This window comes from Pleurodeles waltl, chromosome 10 (genome assembly GCF_031143425.1).
Source record: "Pleurodeles waltl isolate 20211129_DDA chromosome 10, aPleWal1.hap1.20221129, whole genome shotgun sequence".
NCBI classification, from domain to species: domain Eukaryota; kingdom Metazoa; phylum Chordata; class Amphibia; order Caudata; family Salamandridae; genus Pleurodeles; species Pleurodeles waltl.
In genome coordinates, this window is record NC_090449.1 from 14244241 (window position 1) to 14264026 (window position 19786).

At 49.4% G+C, this 19786-nt stretch overlaps 1 protein-coding gene across 1 annotated transcript in view; it reads left to right on the plus strand.

Annotated features, from left to right (window-relative positions):
* SLC6A8 (solute carrier family 6 member 8) overlaps positions 1 to 19786 on the plus strand; it is a 151527-nt gene that overhangs the window by 79894 nt on the left and 51847 nt on the right. The window contains exons 5-6 of the mRNA XM_069209413.1: positions 17791 to 17925; positions 19506 to 19609. Coding sequence (XP_069065514.1) covers positions 17791 to 17925; positions 19506 to 19609 — 239 coding nt within the window. The remainder of the gene's footprint in view (positions 1 to 17790; positions 17926 to 19505; positions 19610 to 19786) is intronic.

Here is a 19786-nt window from a genome sequence, read left to right on the forward strand (position 1 = left end):
GCGCTGAGGGGTATTAAGGGCTCAATGGAGTTTTGGGCAACACTGCCCATCTCGGTTGCGGGCAGAATAGCACTCCTGAAGATGGTAACCCTACCCAGACTATTATATTTCTTTACGACACTGCCTGTATGGCTCCCACAGAGTTTCTTTAAAGACTTGGACTCACTGATAACAGGATTTATCTGGGGGACGGGCAGGAGGAGACTAGCACTGACAGTAAGGAAACGGCCTACTGAAGAGGGAAGACTGGCTGTGCCAGATCTCGAAGTATATTACTTAGCAGCTCAATGGCTGGGCAGCTGGATGACAGACCGTGTGACGGCCAGTCACGACATATTACCATTTACCCCCGAACTACCAGCACTGAGCAGTGCTATTTTAGGCCTTGGCCCCCCTGCGCTTCCTAGATCCCAGGCACTAGAAGTAATCCATAAATGCTGGAAACGACACCTTTGTAGGACGAAGTGCCCCCGGCCTTAGCCCCCGAGATGCCAATGCGATGCCTGTTGACACTTCCACATAAGGGCTACTGGAGTGAAATGGAAAATTGGGAGAGAACAGGAGCCACCACACTGGGCACCCTGTGTGAGGCAAACGCCCTATTACCCTTCGAAGACTTTCAAAGCCGATATCAGATCCCAAGGGGGAATTTCCTGCTCCACAGAGCAATCACAATCATAATTAACAAGCACTGGCACATCGATAGATCGGAGCCACCTATATCCGAAATAACACAATCCCTCAGTTACACAGCAGAGACAAATACAACAGTATCCCATCTCTATAGAAAAATAAGAAACACACTGACACTCCCACTAACAGCGCTCAAACAAAAATGGGAAACAGATCTGGGGATCCCCATAGAGGACAGGGACTGGGAGGAAATATTGACCTGGATCCCGAGGGCCTCCAGGAATGCAAGATTCAAATTGATTAATACATATGTCCTACACAGAGCATATCTGACCCCGGGTAGAATTAAGAGGCACTTCGGGCCCTGGGAACTGGATGCCCCAGAAGCCAAGAAGAGGGTGCAGAATTTATACATATGTTTTGGAATTGCCCAAACATAAAGGAATATTGGCGAGAGATAACACAACTTTTATCTGAGATTGTTGACCAGGAAGTGCCGGATAGCCCCAAACACTGCCTTCTGGAGGGATATAGACATCAACCCAAGCATAAGTATACTAATCAGTTCCAAGATCGAGCCCTAGTATTGGCCAAAAGGGAGATCGCAATGACGTGGAAAGCAATTGCAGGACCACAAATACACCGAGGAGATGATTAGACACAGAGAGGCACGGAGAGGACAGGGACCCATGGAAAGAGCCAGAGCTTGGAGCGCCCTGGTGAACGAATGGGTACAACAGGGAGAAGAGGCACAGACACCTGAACGACTGTAAGACCACTAACATGGTAGAGCAACACTCCGACAACACACATTTTACGAGATAGCAATAGTGCAGCCAAAAAGAGACTTATTTCTCTTACACAACAATGGAATACGTGACTTATCACCTCACACCAAACTACAAATAACTAGACACCCATTGATAATCTGCATCCAGCAGGCACCCGAGCGGCAATAGGGAAAGAAAGAGGGGAGGGGGAGGTTTAATCCTCTTGGGAGGGAAACACAGGGCAGAAGCAAGTGAAAGGTTTTAAAACAATGCTCATTCCTGGCTCCACCTCACTTGAAAACTCAGGCATGATAAAAATCTCAGAACATTTATGACTATCAGTCCGGACAGATCTCCGGACATTCAATGAATCAATATTATGACTTCACCAGCTGTAATTTCTCATTATTGATGTTAAACGCCCTCCTCAGGATGAAATGTTTGAGTATTGTACTCTGTATTGTTTATCAAAAACAAATAAAAAGATTTTTTTTAAAAAGCCGAGGACCATATTTTCACGATAGGCCTTTAACATGAAGCCTGTGGCACTCGTCACATCAAAAAGTTGCAGTGGGCGGTGGTACAGGATGAATGATGTCTAGTCTAGCAATCAGCTTTTCGTTTGACTAAAACTATATGCACAGTATGTGATTTATAGGGCTTTTAGCTGGTCCCTGTGATCTACTGGCCTGCTATTGCGTCATTCACATTTTTCCCTATAGCGTGGGGCAGTGGGTTAGTGTCTTCAACTATCGTCTAACTTCACTGTGAGTGACAGGATCCTGCACTTTCATAAGAGCACATCCAAGCACAAAGTTCTTCCCTTAACTAACAGAGACCACTACAGCGATGAGGATGCCAGTGGATTCCGCAGCGGTGAAACCTATTGGCTTTGCCAATGCTTGTTTAACTAAGCAATCTGTTCTGAGGGTTAAACTAACTGAATACTTGCTACCAAATGTTCTAAAATGAAAGCCGAGGCCTGGAGGTGCAGGTCTTGACATACATACAGCAGTCTATCAACTCTAAAGATGGCATATGTTACTTCTCAGTAGTTGTAGGTAGCGAGGCCAAGGATGTAACCCAGGTTTTACCTAGAACTGACCCTTCCAAGAGGGGCACGGACTAGATGGGCACGGTGAATGAATTATCCCTCATGTAGCAAAAATGGTGCATCCCATGGGAAGCCAAAGACCAGTGCTTTAAATGGAAAAATAGAAGTTCAGGTACTCTGTGATCGAGTACCTGCTTGTTTCCGAGAAGTGCCGGTACTCCCCAATTAAAAGTATTACGTTTATCTTGAGATATGCCGGTACTCTCCCTCTCAAAATAAAAAAGTGCCGGTACTCAGTACCGGTGAGTACCGGCCCATTTAAAGCACTGCCAAAGACTGAATGTGTGTTGAGGCTCTTGTCTCCGTCTCTTGCTTGAGTTTGTGGTCTTGTTCTTGCCAAGGCTTCTTTCACCCTGTTGCTTATTTTGTTCCATCGCTGCTGCAGCTGTGGGGGCTTCTGTGCCCTTAAAGACAGTCCAGAATATAATGTATTTCTGTCTCTATTTGTGGTCGCCTCCTGCATTCAGCCTGGTTTTGTATTGATCCAAAGCAGACCTCGTGCCTGAGAGAGAATCTCCAATCATATAGTTTAATTATTGAAAAACAAGGCAAACTGCATATTAACACTCTCAGTGTAATGTTTCTTGGGTCACCGGCCCTGTTTTTCGATGCAATATAATGCTGCCTGCATGTTTGCCTTCCAGGCCTGCAGCACAGTGCCTGTGTGTCTCTGGGTCACCTGCCTGTGGTGCAGTCCTCTCCAGGCCCTGCCAGGAACCGCCAAGTGCTGCTGTCACCTCACTGCGCAGGCGCAGCGCACAAGCTGCGGTGGACATCTTCACCGGAAGCGGGTGTCACGGGGATCTGGATTCAGTGGGCTGAGTCAGAGAGAGTCAGCTTCAGAGTCAGGGGTGGTGTGTTACGAGGTCACCCTGCGGCGTGTCATGGTGGGGCCACCAACATGTGCACTTTAAACCCAGCTCTCTATGTTAGACACTGAACAAGTGGCACCAAGATGGAGGGGGTGGTGGAAAGACGGCTGTCTGCGGTTACAGGGCTGTGGAGCCTTTCACTTCTTCAACTATTGGCTCACTAGCAGACACACGGCTGTGGAGCCTTTCACTTCCAACAATAGATGACTCCCTCCCAGGCACAGGGCTTCACAGCCTTTCACTTCTATGAACTGATGGCTCACTAGCAGGCACAAGGCTGTGGAGCCTTTCACTATCAACAATAGATGACTCCCTCCCAGGCACAGGGCTGCAGAGCCTTTCACTTCTATGAACTGATGGCTCACTAGCAGGCACAAGGCTATGAAGTCTTTCACTTCCAACAATAGATGACTCCCTCCCAGGCACAGGGCTGCAGAGCCTTTCACTTCTATGAACTGATGGCTCACTAGCAGACACAAGGCTATGGAGCCTTTCACTTCCAACAATAGATGACTCCCTCCCAGGCACAGGGCTGCAAGGCCTTTCACCTCTATGGACTGATGGCTCACTAGCAAACACAAGGCTAGGAAGCCTTTCACTTCTAACAACAGAGGACTCCCTCCCAGACACATGGCTGCAAGGCCTTTTACTTCTATGAACTGATGGCTCACTAGCAGACACAAGGCTATGGAGCCTTTCACTTCTAAGAATGGATGACTCCCTCCCAGGTACAGGGCTTCACAGCCTTTCACCTCTATGAACTGATGGCTCACTAGCAGACACAAGGCTATGGAGCCTTTCACTTCCAACAATAGATGACTCCCTCCCAGGCACATGGCTGCAAGGCCTTTTACTTCTATGAACTGATGGCTCACTAGCAGACACAAGGCTATGGAGCCTTTCACTTCTAAGAATGGATGACTCCCTCCCAGGTACAGGGCTTCACAGCCTTTCACCTCTATGAACTGATGCCTCACTAGCAGACACAAGGCTATGGAGCCTTTCACTTCCAACAATAGATGACTCCCTCCCAGGCTCGGCTGCAGAGCCTTTCACTTCTATGAACTAATGCCTCACTAGCAAACACAAGGCTATGGAGCCTTTCACTTCTAAGAATGGATGACTCCCTCCCAGGTACAGCACTTCACAGCCTTTCACCTCTATGAACTGATGGCTCACTAGCAGACAGAAGGCTATGGAGCCTTTCACTTCCAACAATAGATGACTCCCTCCCAGACTCAGCTGCAGAGCCTTTCACTTCTATGAACTGATGCCTCACTAGCAAACACAAGGCTATGGAGCCTTTCACTTCCAACAATAGATAACTCCCTCCCAGGCACAGGGCTGCAAGGCCTTTCACTTCTATGAACTGATGGCTCACTAGCAGACACAAGGCTATGGAGCATTTCACTTCTAAGAATGGATGACTCCCTCCCAGGCACAGGGCTTCACAGTCTATCACCTCTATGAACTGATGGCTCACTAGAAGACACAAGGCTATGGAGCCTTTCACTTCCAACAATAGATGACTCCCTCCCAGGCTCGGCTGCAGAGCCTTTCACTTCTATGAACTGATGCCTCACTAGCAAACACAAGGCTATGGAGCCTTTCACTTCCAACAATAGATGACTCCCTCACAGGCACAGGGCTGCAAGGCCTTTCACTTCTATGAACTGATGGCTCACTAGCAGACACAAGGCTATGGAGCCTTTCACTTCTAAGAATGGATGACTCCCTCCCAGACACAGGGCTTCACAGCCTTTCACGTCTATGAACTGATGTCTCACTAGCAGACACAAGGCTATGAAGCTTTTCACTTCCAACAATAGATGAATCCCTCCCAGGCACAGGGCTTCACAGCCTTTCACTTCTATGAACTGATGGCTCACTAGCAAACACAAGGCTATGGAGCCTTTCACTTCCAACAATAGATGACTCCCTCCCAGGCACAGGGCTTCACAGCCTTTCACTTCTATGAACTGATGGCTCACTAGCAGACACAAGGCTATGGAGCCTTTCACTTCCAACAATAGATGAATCCCTCCCAGGCACAGGGCTTCACAGCCTTTCACTTCTATGAACTGATGGCTCACTAGCAGACACAAGGCTTTGGAGCTTTACACTTCCAACAACAGAGGACTCCCTCCCAGGCACAGGTCTTCACAGCCTTTCCCTTCTATGAACTGATGGCTCACTAGCAGACACAAGGCTATGGAGCCTTTCACTTCCAACAATAGATGACTCCCTCCCAGGCACAGGGCTGCAAGGCCTTTCACTTCTATTAACTGATGGCTCACTAGCAGACACAAGGCAATGGAGCCTTTGACTTCTAAGAATGGATGACTCCCTCCCAGGCACAGGGCTGTAGAGCCTTTCACTTCTATGAACTGATGGCTCACTAGCAGACACAAGGCTATGGAGCCTTTCACTTCTAAGAATGGATGACTCCCTCCCAGGTACAGGGCTTCACAGCCTTTCACTTCTATGAACTGATGGCTCACTAGCAGGCACAAGGCTATGAAGCCTTTCACTTCTAACAACAGAGGACTCCCTCCTGGGCACAGGGCTGCAAGGCCTTTCACTTCTATGACCTGATGGCTCACTAGCAGACACACAGCTATGGAGCCTTTCACTTCCAACAATAGATGACTCCCTCCCAGGCACAGGGCTGCAAGGCCTTTCACCTCTATGGACTGATGGCTCACTAGCAAACACAAGGCTATGAAGCCTTTCACTTCTAACAACAGAGGACTCCCTCCCAGGCACAGGGCTGCAGAGCCTTTCACTTCTATGAACTGATGGTTCACTAGCAGACACAAGGCTATGAAGCCTTTCACTTCTAACAACAGAGGACTCCCTCCCAGGCACAGGGCTGCAGAGCCTTTCACTTCTATGAACTGATGGCTCACTAGCAAACACAAGGCTATGGGGCCTTTCACTTCCAACAACAGAGGACTCCCTCCCAGGCACAGGGCTGCAGAGCCTTTCACTTCTATGAACTGATGGCTCACTAGCAGACACTACACTATGGAGCCTTTCACTTCTGAGAATGAATGATTTTGTTCTAGGCATAGGGATGCAGAGCCTTTCACTTCTATGAACTGATGGATCACTAGCCGACACAAGGCTATGGAGCCTTTCACTTCCAACAATAGATGACTCCCTCCCAGGCACAGGGCGGCAAGGCCTTTCCCTTCTATGAACTGATGGCTCACTAGCAAACACAAGGCTATGAAGCCTTTCACTTCTAACAGAGGACTCCCTCCCAGGCACAGGGCTGCAGAGCTTTTCACTTCTGTGAACTGATGACTCACTAGCAGGCACAAGGCTATGGAGCTTTTCACTTCCAACAATAGATGACTCCCTCCCAGGCACAGGGCTGCAAGGCCTTTCAATTCTATGAACTGATGGCTCTCTAGCAGACACAAGGCTATGGAGTCTTTCACTTCTAAGAATAGATGACTCCCTCCCAGGCACAGGGCTGTAGAGCCTTTTACTTCTATGAACTGATGGGTCACTAGCAGGCACAGGGCTGTAGAGCCTTTCACTTCTATGAACTGATGGCTCACTAGCAGACACAAGGCTGTCCAGCGTTTCACTTCCAACAATAGATGACTCCCTCCCAGGCACAAGGCTGTGGAGCCTTTCACTTCTAAGAATGGATGACTCCCTGCCGGGCACAGGGCTGCAGAGCCTTTCACTTCTTTAACGATTGGTTCACTAGCAGACACAGGGCTGCAGAGCCTTTCACTTCTTTGATGGCCTTATTGCAGACAGACTGCTATGAAGCCGTTCATATTTATGAATGGAAGGTCCTCTACCGGTCACATGGCTCCTGAGCCCTTCACTTCTGAGAATGGGTGGCTCTGTGGTACACACGAAGCTACAAACCTTGATGCCTAACAAGGGATAACTCCCTAGCAGACTCGGGGAAACCAAGCCTTGCATTCCTATGAATGGGCGGCTCGCAAGCAGCCATGGGGACAAGGAACCTTTCACTTCTAAGAACGGATCCTTGGCAGACACGGGACTAGAAAGCATCGAACTTCTATGAACGGGCGGCTTCTTGGCACTCACGCTCCAATAGTTTGCTAAATAAAACTGTAAAAAAATAGAAGGCTGCCCAGGGGTTGCACGAGGCGTGTCTTGGAGACGATGGGGCTGCCCCCCTTCCCCTTCATCATCCTATGGTCGGAGGGGCGGTGCCTGTGGGGGGGCTGCGGACGTGCAGAGCTGCTCGTACCTTGCGCGGCTCCCCCCTGCACCGCCCCTAGCGACCGAAAGGGAAAGAAGCGCTATTCACCGAAGGATGCTCAGCCCCGCCCCACCCCACACCCACGCCTGGGGCGCCCCCTGGGCTGGGAGGGGCCGCAGGCAGATGTACAATGTACACATTCTGTGCATCATGCATCATGTAAACACCATAGGCGCCAACCCCTGGCGTGACACGCACTGCACGTCTTTTTACAGACCGGCAGCTGTACAATGTACACATTCTGTGCATCATACACTATAGGCGCCAACCTCCTGGCGTGACACGCACTGCACGTCTTTTTACAGACCGGCAGCTGTACAATGTACACATTCTGTGCATCATACACTATAGGCGCCAACCCCCTGGCGTGACACGCACTGCACGTCTTTTTACAGACGGGCACCTGTACCATGTACACATTCTTTTGCATCATACACTATAGGCGCCAACCTCCTGGCGTGACACGCACTGCACGTCTTTTTACAGACCGGCAGCTGTACAATGTACACATTCTGTGCATCATAGCACGTCTTTTTACAGACAGGCAGCTGTACAATGTACACATTCTGTGCATCATACACTATAGGCGCCAACCCCCTGGCGTGACACGCACTGCACGTCTTTTTACAGACCGGCAGCTGTACAATGTACACATTCTGTGCATCATACACTATAGGCGCCAACCCCCTGGCGTGACACGCACTGCACGTCTTTTTACAGACCGGCAGCTGTACAATGTACACATTCTGTGCATCATACACTATAGGCGCCAACCTCCTGGCGTGACACGCACTGCACGTCTTTTTACAGACGGGCACCCGTACCATGTACACATTCTTTTGCATCATACACTATGCCCGACTGACCCCCCCCGCTAGGATTCAGATCTCTGTTCTCCCATCTGCCCACGATGCCTCGAGAGGCGGCCTTTTCATTACATACATGACTACAGACCCGATTCAGACGGGAGACTCCCGATTTTCTATGCCAAAATTACTATTTTTTCCGTTTCCCTCCTGAAATTCCCTCTCCTTCAATAGAAGTCCATGGGAGAAGTATTATTTCTCCTGATTATGTATTTTAACATCTCCCACTTTCCTCCTTTGAAATGTTGGCATGCACGTCATTCTATCTTTGACCTTTTACCCTTGACCTGTGACATTCTGCTGCCTCTTCCCGCGCCCTCCTCCGTCCCACACGGAATAAATTGGTGCAACCAGGACCCCTCGCGGCTTCCGAGGGCATCGAGCCTTCCCGACCCCAACACCGACTACCGGCGAAGGCTTGCTTTAAAGACATCTTCAACACTGGCAGGCCGATGGAGAGGAGGGGCTTTCCCACGGGCCCCCTAGTGGCCCCTTGACAGCTCCTAGACACACCCTTACATCTAGTGATCATGAAATGGCGCCCCCTTCTGGCACCCTTGAGCGCACGTGGCTCTCCGTGGTTGCCATCACCCCACCTATCTCAGGCGCCAGGAACAGGATGGCGGTAGGGGGTGTCAGAATCCCCCATGGCGGCGCAGCAAGCTGCGCCGCCATGGGGGATTCAAAGGGCAGCGGTAAACCGGCGGGAGACCGCCGGTTTGCCTCTTCTGACCGCGGCCGAAGCGCCGCGGTCAGAATGCCCTGCGGGGCACCGCCGGCCTGTCGGCGGTGCTCCCGCCGACCCTGGCCGGGGTCAGAATGACCCCCATAGTGTGCACAGAGTCCAGGGGTTCCCCAAGAGGCTTAACAGAGGCTAAAGTAGAAAATACTAATGCTCTCTTTTGTGGTAGTGTTGTCCAGCAGTTAGGCTTACCAGAGGGTAGTGCAAAGCATTTGTTGTACACACAAAGACAATAGATGAAGCACACGCCCAATGACTCAAAACCAGACCAATGGTTTTTATATAGCAAAAAAATATTTTCTTAATTTATTTTTAGAACCACAAGATTCAAGTTGCAGGCAAGTACTTCAATAGATTTGTATTTCACACCTGTATCAACAGTACTTTGTTTGAAATCAATAAGTCATACAGTTTTTGATTTATTGGCAAAAATCTGTTTTAAAAATGAACACTTTAATTTTCAGAAACAGTTCCAGAGGGGAAGAAACGTTAGTTCGATTTACAGGTAAGTACTACACTTACAGTTTCAGTCTCTGGGTTTTAGGAAGTCCACAGGTTGGGGTTCAAGTTAACCCCAAACACCTACCACCAGTAACACAGAGCCGGCCAGGTGCAGAGGTCAAAGATGACCAACCCTAACGCGGGCACCTATGGAGACGGGGTACTCGGAATCAGGCCTGCCTGCAGATAAGTACCCGCAACTCAGAGGGCAGACAAGTGGGGGTTAGAGGAGCACTGGAGGGCCACAAGTAGGCTCCAAACGCACACCCTCAGCTGCACAGGGGCAGCCAGGTTCAGGGTGCTAACAGGACGTCGTGTTTCCAATGTTTGTCTAGGGGGGGACCCTGGGGGTCACTCAGAGGCTGCAGGCAAGGTCCAGGGGGTCATATCAGGCAGACTACAGACTGAACAGGGAGGAGGGCCACCTGCTGAATGTTGCTGCACTGGAGGTCGGGTTCTCCAAGGCCTGGGGGCTGCAGGTGTAGTATGCCTTTATGTGTGAGATATCTTCGTCCAGAGCTTGAAGGGGTGGAGAGGTCAACCCAGGGTGGGCACTGGCTTGCAATTGCCTGAGGATCCTCTCTAGCTGGGTGAACCACCTGGACATGGGCCGTGGGCGTCGGGTGCAGAGTGGTCAGGACTCCCACATTCCGAGTGAGGCTGGAATCCTTGGTTGGTTTTTCTTGGACAGCGCCGCTGTCCTCAAGAGTTCTTGGTCCTTTTAGGTGCAGGGCAGTCCTCTGGAGCTTGGCAGAGATCACTGGACTCACTGGACGCGTCGCTGTTCTTTTGCAGGTTCTTTGAAGCAGGAGACAGGCCGGTAGGGCTGGGGCCAAAGCAGTTGTCATCTTCTTTCTTCTCCGCTGGGGGTTTCAGCTAAGCAGCCCTTCTTCTTGTCAGGTCGCCAAGAATCTGGTGAGCTGGGTTCAGGGAGGCCCTTAAATCCTAGATTTAGGGGCGTTTTAGGGTCAGAGGGCAGGAGCCAATGGATATTGTCACTGAGGGTGACTACACTCTCCTTGTGCCCACTCCCTTTGGGGAGGGGGGCACAACCCTAATCCTATTGGTCCCTGTCCTCCAAACCAAGATGGAGGATTCTGCAGGGAGGGGGTCACCTCAGCTCTGGACACCTTAGGGGTGGTCCTGGCTAGAGTGGTAACTCCTCCCTGTTTTCCCTAATTTTCCTGCCGGACTTGCTGCCAAAAGTAGTGCTTTGTCCGGGAGGGGAGGAGGGGGGGGGGCGATCATCTCCACTAGCTAGAGTGCCCTGGGGCACTGTATCCCGAGGTTTGAGCCTTTGAGGCTCACGGCCAGGTGTTACAGTTCCTGTAGGGGGCGTTGTGAAGCACCTCCCCCCAGGACAGGCTTTGTTTCTGACCACAGAGTGCACAAAGGCTCTCACCCTATGTGTTCAGAAACTTATCTGAAAGTAGCAGGCTGGCACAGACCGGTCTGTCCTACACTAGCAGTTTGGTAAACATACGGGGGCATCTCTAAGATGCCTTCTGTGTGCATTTTTCAATAAATCTCACACTGGCATCAGTGGGGGTCTATTGTGCTGAGAAGTTTGATATCAAACTTCCCAGTATTCAGTGAAGCCATTATGGAACTGTGGCGTTCGTAATGACAAACTCCCAGACCATATAGTCAATATGGCTACACTGCACTTACAATGTCTAAGAATGGACTTAGACACTGTAGGGGCATATTGCTCATGCAGCTATGCCCTCACCTGTGGTATAGTGCACCCTGCCCTAGGGCTGTAAGGCCTGCTAGAGGGGTGAATTACCTATGCCACAGGCAGTGGTTTGCGGGCATAGCACCCTGAGAGGAGTGCCATGTTGACTTTGCCTTTTCCCCCCACCAGCAAACAGTCTTCATAGGCAGTGTACATGTGCTTGGTGAGGGGTCTCTCAGGGTGGCATAATACATGCTTGTAGCCCTTGGGGATCTTTCCTGGCCACAGTGCCCTTGGTACCATGGGTACCTTTTACAAGGGACTTAACCGTGTGCCAGGGTTGTACCAGTTGTAGAAACAAAGGTACAGATTTTGGGAAAGAACACTGGTGCTGGGGCCTAGTTAGCAGGATCCCAGCACACTTTCAATCAAAGTTGACATCATCACTAGGCAAAAAATGTGTGTGTGGGGGGGGTAACCATGCCAACAGTGGCACTTTCCCTCCCCTCAAACGAAAGAGGATTAGACTAACCTTTCCCAAGAGAGTCTTCATTATCTAAGTTGAAGAACCTGGAAAGTCCATCTGCATTGGCATGGACAGTCCCAGGTCTGTGTTCCACTACAAAGTCCATTCCCTGTAGGGATATGGACCACCTCAAAATGTTAGGGTTCTCACTTTTCATTTGCATTAGCCATCTGAGAGGTTTGTGGTCAGTTTGAACAACAAAGTGAGCATCAAACAGGTATGGTCTCAGCTTTTTCAGGGACTAAACCACAGCAAAGGCCTCCCTCTCAATGGCACTCCAACGCTGCTCCCTGGGGAGTAACCTCTTGCTAATGAAAGCAACAGGCTGGTCATGGCCATCACCATTGGTTTGGGACAGGACTGCTCCTAGCCCGTGTTCAGAGGCATCTGTCTGAACAATGAATTGCTTAGAATAATCTAGAACTTTTAGAACTAGTGCTCAGCACATCGCTTCTTTTAAGGTGTCAAAGGACTTTTGACAGTCAAGGGTCCAGTTTACCTTCTTTGGCATCTTCTTTGAGGTCAGTTCAGTGAGGAGAGGGGAATCACAATGGATCCATACCCCTTCACAAACCTCCTGTAGTACCCAGTCAAGCCAAGGAATTCCCTGACTTGGGTCTGGGTTTTTGGAGCTTCCCAGTCCAGAATTGCTTGGATCTTGGGTTGTAAAGGTTGCACTTGGCCTCCACCTACCAGGTGGCCCAGGTATGCAACTGTTCCCTGCCCTATCTGGCATTTGGATGCCTTGATAGAGAGGCCTGCTGCTTGCAGGGCCTGCAAAACCTTCCCCAGGTGGACCAGGTGATCCTGACAGTTGGAGCTAAAGACAGCAATATCATCAAGATAAGCTGTGCTAAAGGACTCCAAGCCAGCAAGGACTTGACTCACCAACCTTTGGAAGGTGGCAGGGGCATTCTTTAAGCCAAAGGGCATCACAGTGAACTGATAATGCCCATCAGGTGTAGAGAATGCTGTTTTCTCTTTTGTTCCTGGTGCCATCCTAATTTGCCAGTACCCTGCTGTTAAGTCAAAGGTACTTAAGAATTTGGCAGCACCCAATTTGTCAATCAGCTCGTCTGCTCTGTGTATGGGGGTTGCATCTGTCTCAGAAACAGAGTTGAGTCCTCTGTAGTCCACACAGTCCCTCAGTTCTCTCTTGCCTTCTTTGGTATGAGGTTTGGGGACCAAGAGCACTGGGCAAGCTGGTCAGAGTGCTCTATTACCCCTAACTCCCGCATATTGTGGACTTCCACTTTGATGCTCTCTTTGACTTGGTCAGACTGTCTGTATATTTTGTTTGGGACAGGTAACTGTCTCCTGTGTCCACATCAAGGGTACACAGATGTGTCTGTCCAGGAGTCAAAGAGAAGTCTCAGCATACTGTTGCAGGACTTGCCTACAGTCAGCTTGCTGTTGGGCAGAGAGGGTGTCTGAATAAACCACACAATCTACTAATCCATCCTGAGGGTCAGTTGAGAGGAGGTCAGGGAGAGGTTCACTCTCTGCTTCCTGATCCTCATCAGTAACCATCAGCATGGTTATATCTTCCCTATCATCATAGAGCTTAAGGCGGTTAACATAGATCACCCTCTTGGGGGTCCTGCTAGTGCCCAGGCCCACCAAGTAAGTGACCTGACTCTTCTTTTCTAGGATTGGGTAGGGGCCACTCCATCTGTCCTGAAGTGCCTTGGGAGTCACAGGCTCCAGAACCCAGACTTTCATTCCTGGCTGAAATTCAACTAGTGCAGCCTTTTGGTCGTACCACAACTTCTGGAGTTGCTGGCTGGCCTCAAGGTTTTTCGATGCCTTTTCCATGTACTCAGCCACCCTAGAGCAGAGGCTAAGCACAGAGCATATTGTTCAGGCTCATGGAGAGGTCTCTCCCAGTCTTCTTTAACAAGTGCTAGTGGTCCCTTTACAGGATGGCGAAACAGAAGCTCAAAGGGGGAAAACCCCACTCCCTACTGTGACTCTTCTCTGTAGGCAAAAAGCAGGCATGGTAGAAATACATCCCATCTCCTTTTGAGTTTTTCAGGGAGCCCTATGATCATGCCCTTCAATGTCATTGAATCTCTCAGCAAGTCCATTGGTTTGTGGATGGTATGGTGTGGTGAATTTGTAAGTCACCCAACACTCATTCCACATGTGTTTCAGGTAAGCTTACGTGAATCATGTACCTCTGTCAGAAACCACCTCCTTAGGGAAATCCACTCTGTTAAAAAATACCATTCAGGGCCTTGGCTACTGCAGGGACAGTAGTTGACCTAAGGGGAATTGCTTCAGGGTATCTGGTAGCATGATCCACTGCTACCAGTATGTACTGGTTCCCTGAGGCTGTGGGTGGTTCACGTGGACCCACAATGTCCACACTAACCCTTTCACAGGGAACCCCCACCACAGAAGTGGAATGAGGGGGACTTTGGGTGGCCACCTGTCTTGCTACTGGCTTGACAGGTGACACAGGAGCTACAAAACTCCCTCACTTTCTGGGACATAGTGGGCCAATAAAAGTGGTTGACAAGTCTGCTCCACATTATGGTCTGTCCCAAATGCCCAGCTAAGGATGGTGTTGTGGGCCAAAGCGAGGATAAACTCTCTAAACTCCTGAGGCACTACCACTCTCCTAGTGGCACCAGGTTTGGGGTCTCCAGCCTCAGTGTAAAGGAGTCCAGCCTCCAAAATAGACCCTGTGGGAGCCACTGACACCTCCCTTCTCCTGTACACCAACTTGCTGCCTCAGGCCTTTAAGAGTGAGACAAGTCTTTTGTCCCTGGCACAGCTGTTCCCTTGAGGGCCCCCCTGGGCCCAAGAGCTCTACCTGGTAAGGCTCCAGCTCCATGGACTTCAGGGGATAAAACATTTTCCTGGGAAGATAGGTCCTGTTTCTTTTGCTGAACAGAGGCTGGTCCCCCAGTCCTCTTACCTTTTCTGTTGGAAGGTTGGGCCATTATTCCAGGCTCCAACACTTCTTTTTCACCCTGTGCTCTGCTCCGTGCTCTTGTTTTTACACACACCAGCTCAGGGATACCCAGCATGGCTGCATGGGTTTTGAGCTCTACCTCAGCCCAAGCTGAGGACTCCAGATCATTCCCTAGCAAGCATTCTACTGGAATTGCAGAAGAGACCACTACCTGTTTCAGGCCAGTAACCTCTCCCCATTCTAAAGTTATCGTAGCCGTGGGATGGACGTTAGTCATTGTCAGCATTGGTGACTGGATATGTTTGTCCAGCCAAATACTGTCCTAGAGAAACCAGTTTCTCTGTCACCATGGTGACACTGGTACCTGTATCCCCCAGGGCTTCTACCTTTGTCCCATTGATTAAGAGTTGCTGCTTGTATTTTTGCATGTTAGGCGGCCAGGCAGCCATTGTGGCTATAACCACCCCACCCTCAGAGACAGCTTCACTGTGCTCTGGGCCCATTGTTGATCCCACCTGGAGACTGGCTATTCCAGTACTAACTGGAGCAGTGCTTGTGGGATTTTTCGTGGGACAGGCCTTGTCTCCAGTTTGGTGTCCATGCTGTTTACAGTTCTGACACCAGGCCTTCTTGGGATCAAAGTTTTTACACTTGTACCCATTTGTGGACTGTGAAGAGGTTTGGGGCCCACCCTCCTGAGCAGGGTTTTGGGGCCCTTGTGAAGACTCTTTGTTTTTGACCTTTAGTGTCTCACCACCCTTCCTCTGGGGAGGCTTTGTAACCCCTTTCTTTTGGTCACCCCCTGTTGAAGTCTTGGTCACCCTAGTCTTGACCCCATGGTCTGTCTTCTTTCCCAATTTTTGGGGAGAAAGTGAACCTAGGTACACCAAATGTTGATGCAACTTGTCATTGAAGCAGTTACTTAACAGGTGGGCTTTATAATTTCTTTATGAAGGAACATCATAGTCATGCACTCCACTGCCAGTTATTCAACCGTCTAGTGTTTTTACTGAGTAGGCAACAAAATCAACCCCGGTTTGGCTCGAGGATTTTTGAGCCCCCCTGAACCTAATCCTGTACTCCTCAGTTGAGAATCCAAAGCCCTCAATCAGGGTAGCCTTCATGAGGTCATAGGATTCTGCATCTTTTCCAGAGAGTGTGAGGAGTCTTTCCCTACACTTTCCAGTGAACATTTCCCAAATGAGAGCTCTCCAGTGAGATCTGTTTAACTCTGTGGTTGCACAGGCCCTCTCAAAGGCTGTGAACCATTTGGTGATATCATCACTCTCTTCATTTTTTGAGACACACCCTTTGGGGATTTTTAGGATGTCAGTATTCTCTCTGACCATAGTTGTATTGCTGCCTCCATTAATGGGTGCTAAGCCCATTTCTGCTCTCTCCCTTTCTATAGCCAGGAATTGCTGCTCCAAGGCTTACCTTTTGGCCATCCTTGCTAAACGGATGTCTTCTTCATTGTGGCTGTCCCCAATGTTCCCAGAGGAGCTGGACTCCCCTGCGGAAAATCCAGTGAGTTCTATCCTTGGAGACAGGGATCTTGGGACCCTTGTCTCCCTAGTTAAGTGAGGAGGAGAGAGGTTGTCCTCATCTCTAACATCTTCCCTGTCTGAGTGGAGTTCTTCCTCCTCGGCAGGGTGGTGCCTGGTGTACTCTGCCAAGAGCTCCTGGAGCTTGACCTTGGTAGGGTTGGAACCTGTTTTAATCTTTTTCAGCTGTCAGAGGGACCTTAACTCTGCCACCCCAAGATGGAGGTAAGGGGTGAGGTTGAGTTCCACCACTATTTCCTCTGAGCTGATCATTATGTTACTAAAAGTGGGGATTACTTTTTAGAAACTAAAAACTACTTCTAGTAACTAAATCCTAACTTAAAAATAACTTTTAAATCACAAAAGAGATGCTAAGGGGACTTAACCAAGGCCCTAGTAGGACTTTTACAAAGTTAGAAAAATATGCCAATTTAAAAAAATCAATTTTCTAAAGGCAATTTTGGAATTTTGTTGTGTGATCAGGTATTGGCTGAGTAGCCCAGCAAATGCAAAGTGGTAGACCCCACCGCTCATCCACCAATGTAAGGAAACTGGCTCTGTATATACTATATCAAAATGAGATATAGTGTGCACAGAGTCCAGGGGTTCCCCAGAAGCTTAACGCTAGGCAAAAAGTGTGTGTGTGTTAAGGGGCGGGGAGTGGCATGGGGGGTAACCATGCCAACAGTGGCACTTTCCTACATGGAACATCTATGTTTTAGAACATTAGAATGTTAGGAGCTCTAGTGAAAAAAATGGAGTGCTCTGGGCTTCTATTGCCTAGTAAAATCCCCGTGCTCCAATATTCCAATGGGTTTCAACCCCATCGGTCTCCGTAAGCCTTTGTTTTATTTATTAGAACATTCTGCCCTCTAGTGGCAGAATTTTCTAATAGTCTTATAGCCTGCTGTAGCTGGGCTATACAGGCATTAAAGTCCCGCTCCCTTGTTAAAGGCCTTCGCTAACGGCTTTAACGCTGGAGTGGGCCTTTAGTGGCTGGTACAGCCCGCTACAGAGGGCTATAAGGCTATATATAATAAAGGGTGAAGTATAGGCCACCCTACTGATGGATGCAGAGAGGGATAGGAGAGAGAAGGGTTGAATGGGCAATTGAACTGGTGCTTGTGTAGATATCGTGGCTGGCTGTTGAAGTCCCGCTAGAGCCAGAGAGAAGTTAGACTCTACCTCCGCCCTACCAGCCCTCTAGTAAGGTGAAATTGTTGTCAGTGGAGATATGTTCCAGGGGTTGGTCACCAAATTGTTTGATCCTGGGCAAACAATGTTCCCTTTCTGCACCTAAGTTATCTGCTGACATTAGGCCTATGCTGAGCACGTTTTCTAAGAGATGTACTCTCCCTTTCTCTGACAGATTGTGTACTTCACCGCCACCTTCCCCTACGTGGTGCTCCTCATCCTCCTGATCAGGGGGGCCATGCTGCCCGGGGCCCTGGATGGCATCATCTTCTACCTGAAGCCAGACTGGTCCAAACTGGCCAACGCACAGGTAAGGCACGGCCCACGTGAGCTCAGGACCCTCCTCTTGGCACAGCCTCACATGAAGGGCACCGCTCTCACCAGAGGTGGACTGGCTATAGCGGAAGATGGGAAGGACCGGTGGCCGTGGAGCAGAGTCAGTCACATGCCAGACCTATCCACTTCATAGCTAGCCAGCGGTGGACAGACTCATCCACACATTGTACTGGTCCCCTTGAAAGGCTAGTAGGGCTGGTGTGGAGTCAGCCACCTGTCTGACAAGTGTCTCTGAAATGCCAAAGGGGCTGGGTCAGAGTCAGTCACATGTCAGACCTATCCACTTCATAGCTAACCAGGGATGGACAAACCCTTCCATATATTGCATTGGCCCCCCCTTGAAAGGCTAGTTGGGCTGGTGTGGTGTCAGTAACATGTCAGATAGATACCTACAGGACTGGGAGAGAGGAAGCTGAGGTCAGACACTGCTTCTGACAGTGCTCGTATGCAACACATCCCATTAATACACACACATATCCATCACCCCATATAACATCTCACACTGAGATGTTTTAAAGCCTAGACAAAGTGGGGTCTGGCCCGGGCTCCAGCCTCCAGAGCTCCTGATAAAGCCATGTCTGTTCTGCAGAGAGTCTTGCCCTGATGACCTTGAAGGATTTGTAAACAGATTGTTTTAAATACAGTTTTCCTTTAATTTATTTTTAATGTGGGTGATGTCTGGGAATCTATTATAGACATTTTGCTGAGAAATGTTATATTTATGTTGCATGCAACATACATAAAAGGTTTCTTTTAGATCGAAACAGAGCCTCACATATGAGAAATGGGAGGGGGTCAGAGAGATGATTTGCAGTGATATTGTTGAGCTGCTGCCGTGTTACAATATTGAAAGTACACATCCCTATTCCTGAGTATTAGATGTAGACACAGTTAGACTTTGGCCCAGTGTGTCTGTCACTGTCAGTGACCTGGGCAAGGAGGGCAGGAAAGAGCTGACATTGGATCATAAATTCAAAGTTGTTCCGAACAGGGGGCCTCTAACAAATATTTGGGCCCAGGCCCCGAAATCCTTAAGATGTCTCTGATCTCACACCTTCCCTTTACTGACCCGCTTTGAATAATTTACCCCGCTCAAAGCCCCTGAGTATCTACATGAAATCTCAAGCGCACAAACTTGAAGCGTGTTTTCTAATCTATTACCTTTTTACATCTAACCTTTAGCTCCGGAGTAGCTTGCTACTCGCCACAAAGTGCTTCAACGCCTCCTCAGGGGTAGTAAGTGCTATATAAATACAATTGACCATTTACCAGTTCCTCTGAAAAGACAAGGGTTGGGGTTCAGTCAGTCGCATGCCTAAAGCACAAGCCATACCGTGTGCAATGTTGGTGGTGCTGGGATGAATGCACTCACATTCCACACCAGTACCTTCTAAAGGCTGGTAGTGCTGGGGCAAGGTCAGGAACATATCTAACCAGTTCCTCATAGCACTGGCAGAGCTGGGCTGGAGTCAGTGGCTAGCTAGGCTGATGCACCTGTGCATTGTGGGCACTCTTTTGTGAACTCTGTCCCTCTCCCTACCACGTTTCCCCCAGGTCTGGATAGACGCCGGCACACAGATTTTCTTCTCCTATGCAATCGGCCTCGGGGCCCTAACAGCACTGGGAAGCTACAACCGCTTCAACAACGACTGCTACAAGTAAGTGCTCCCATTCATTCATTCATTAATTCTTGTATTCGTAGCACTTGTACCGCTATGAATAACTTGGTCCATTCAAGGCGTGCAGAAAGGCATCGATGCAGCGGCACGTAGTGGTGGTTCAGTCTGGGTTCGGCCGAGGGCCTAGACTGAAGTTGCATTTATATAGCACTAACT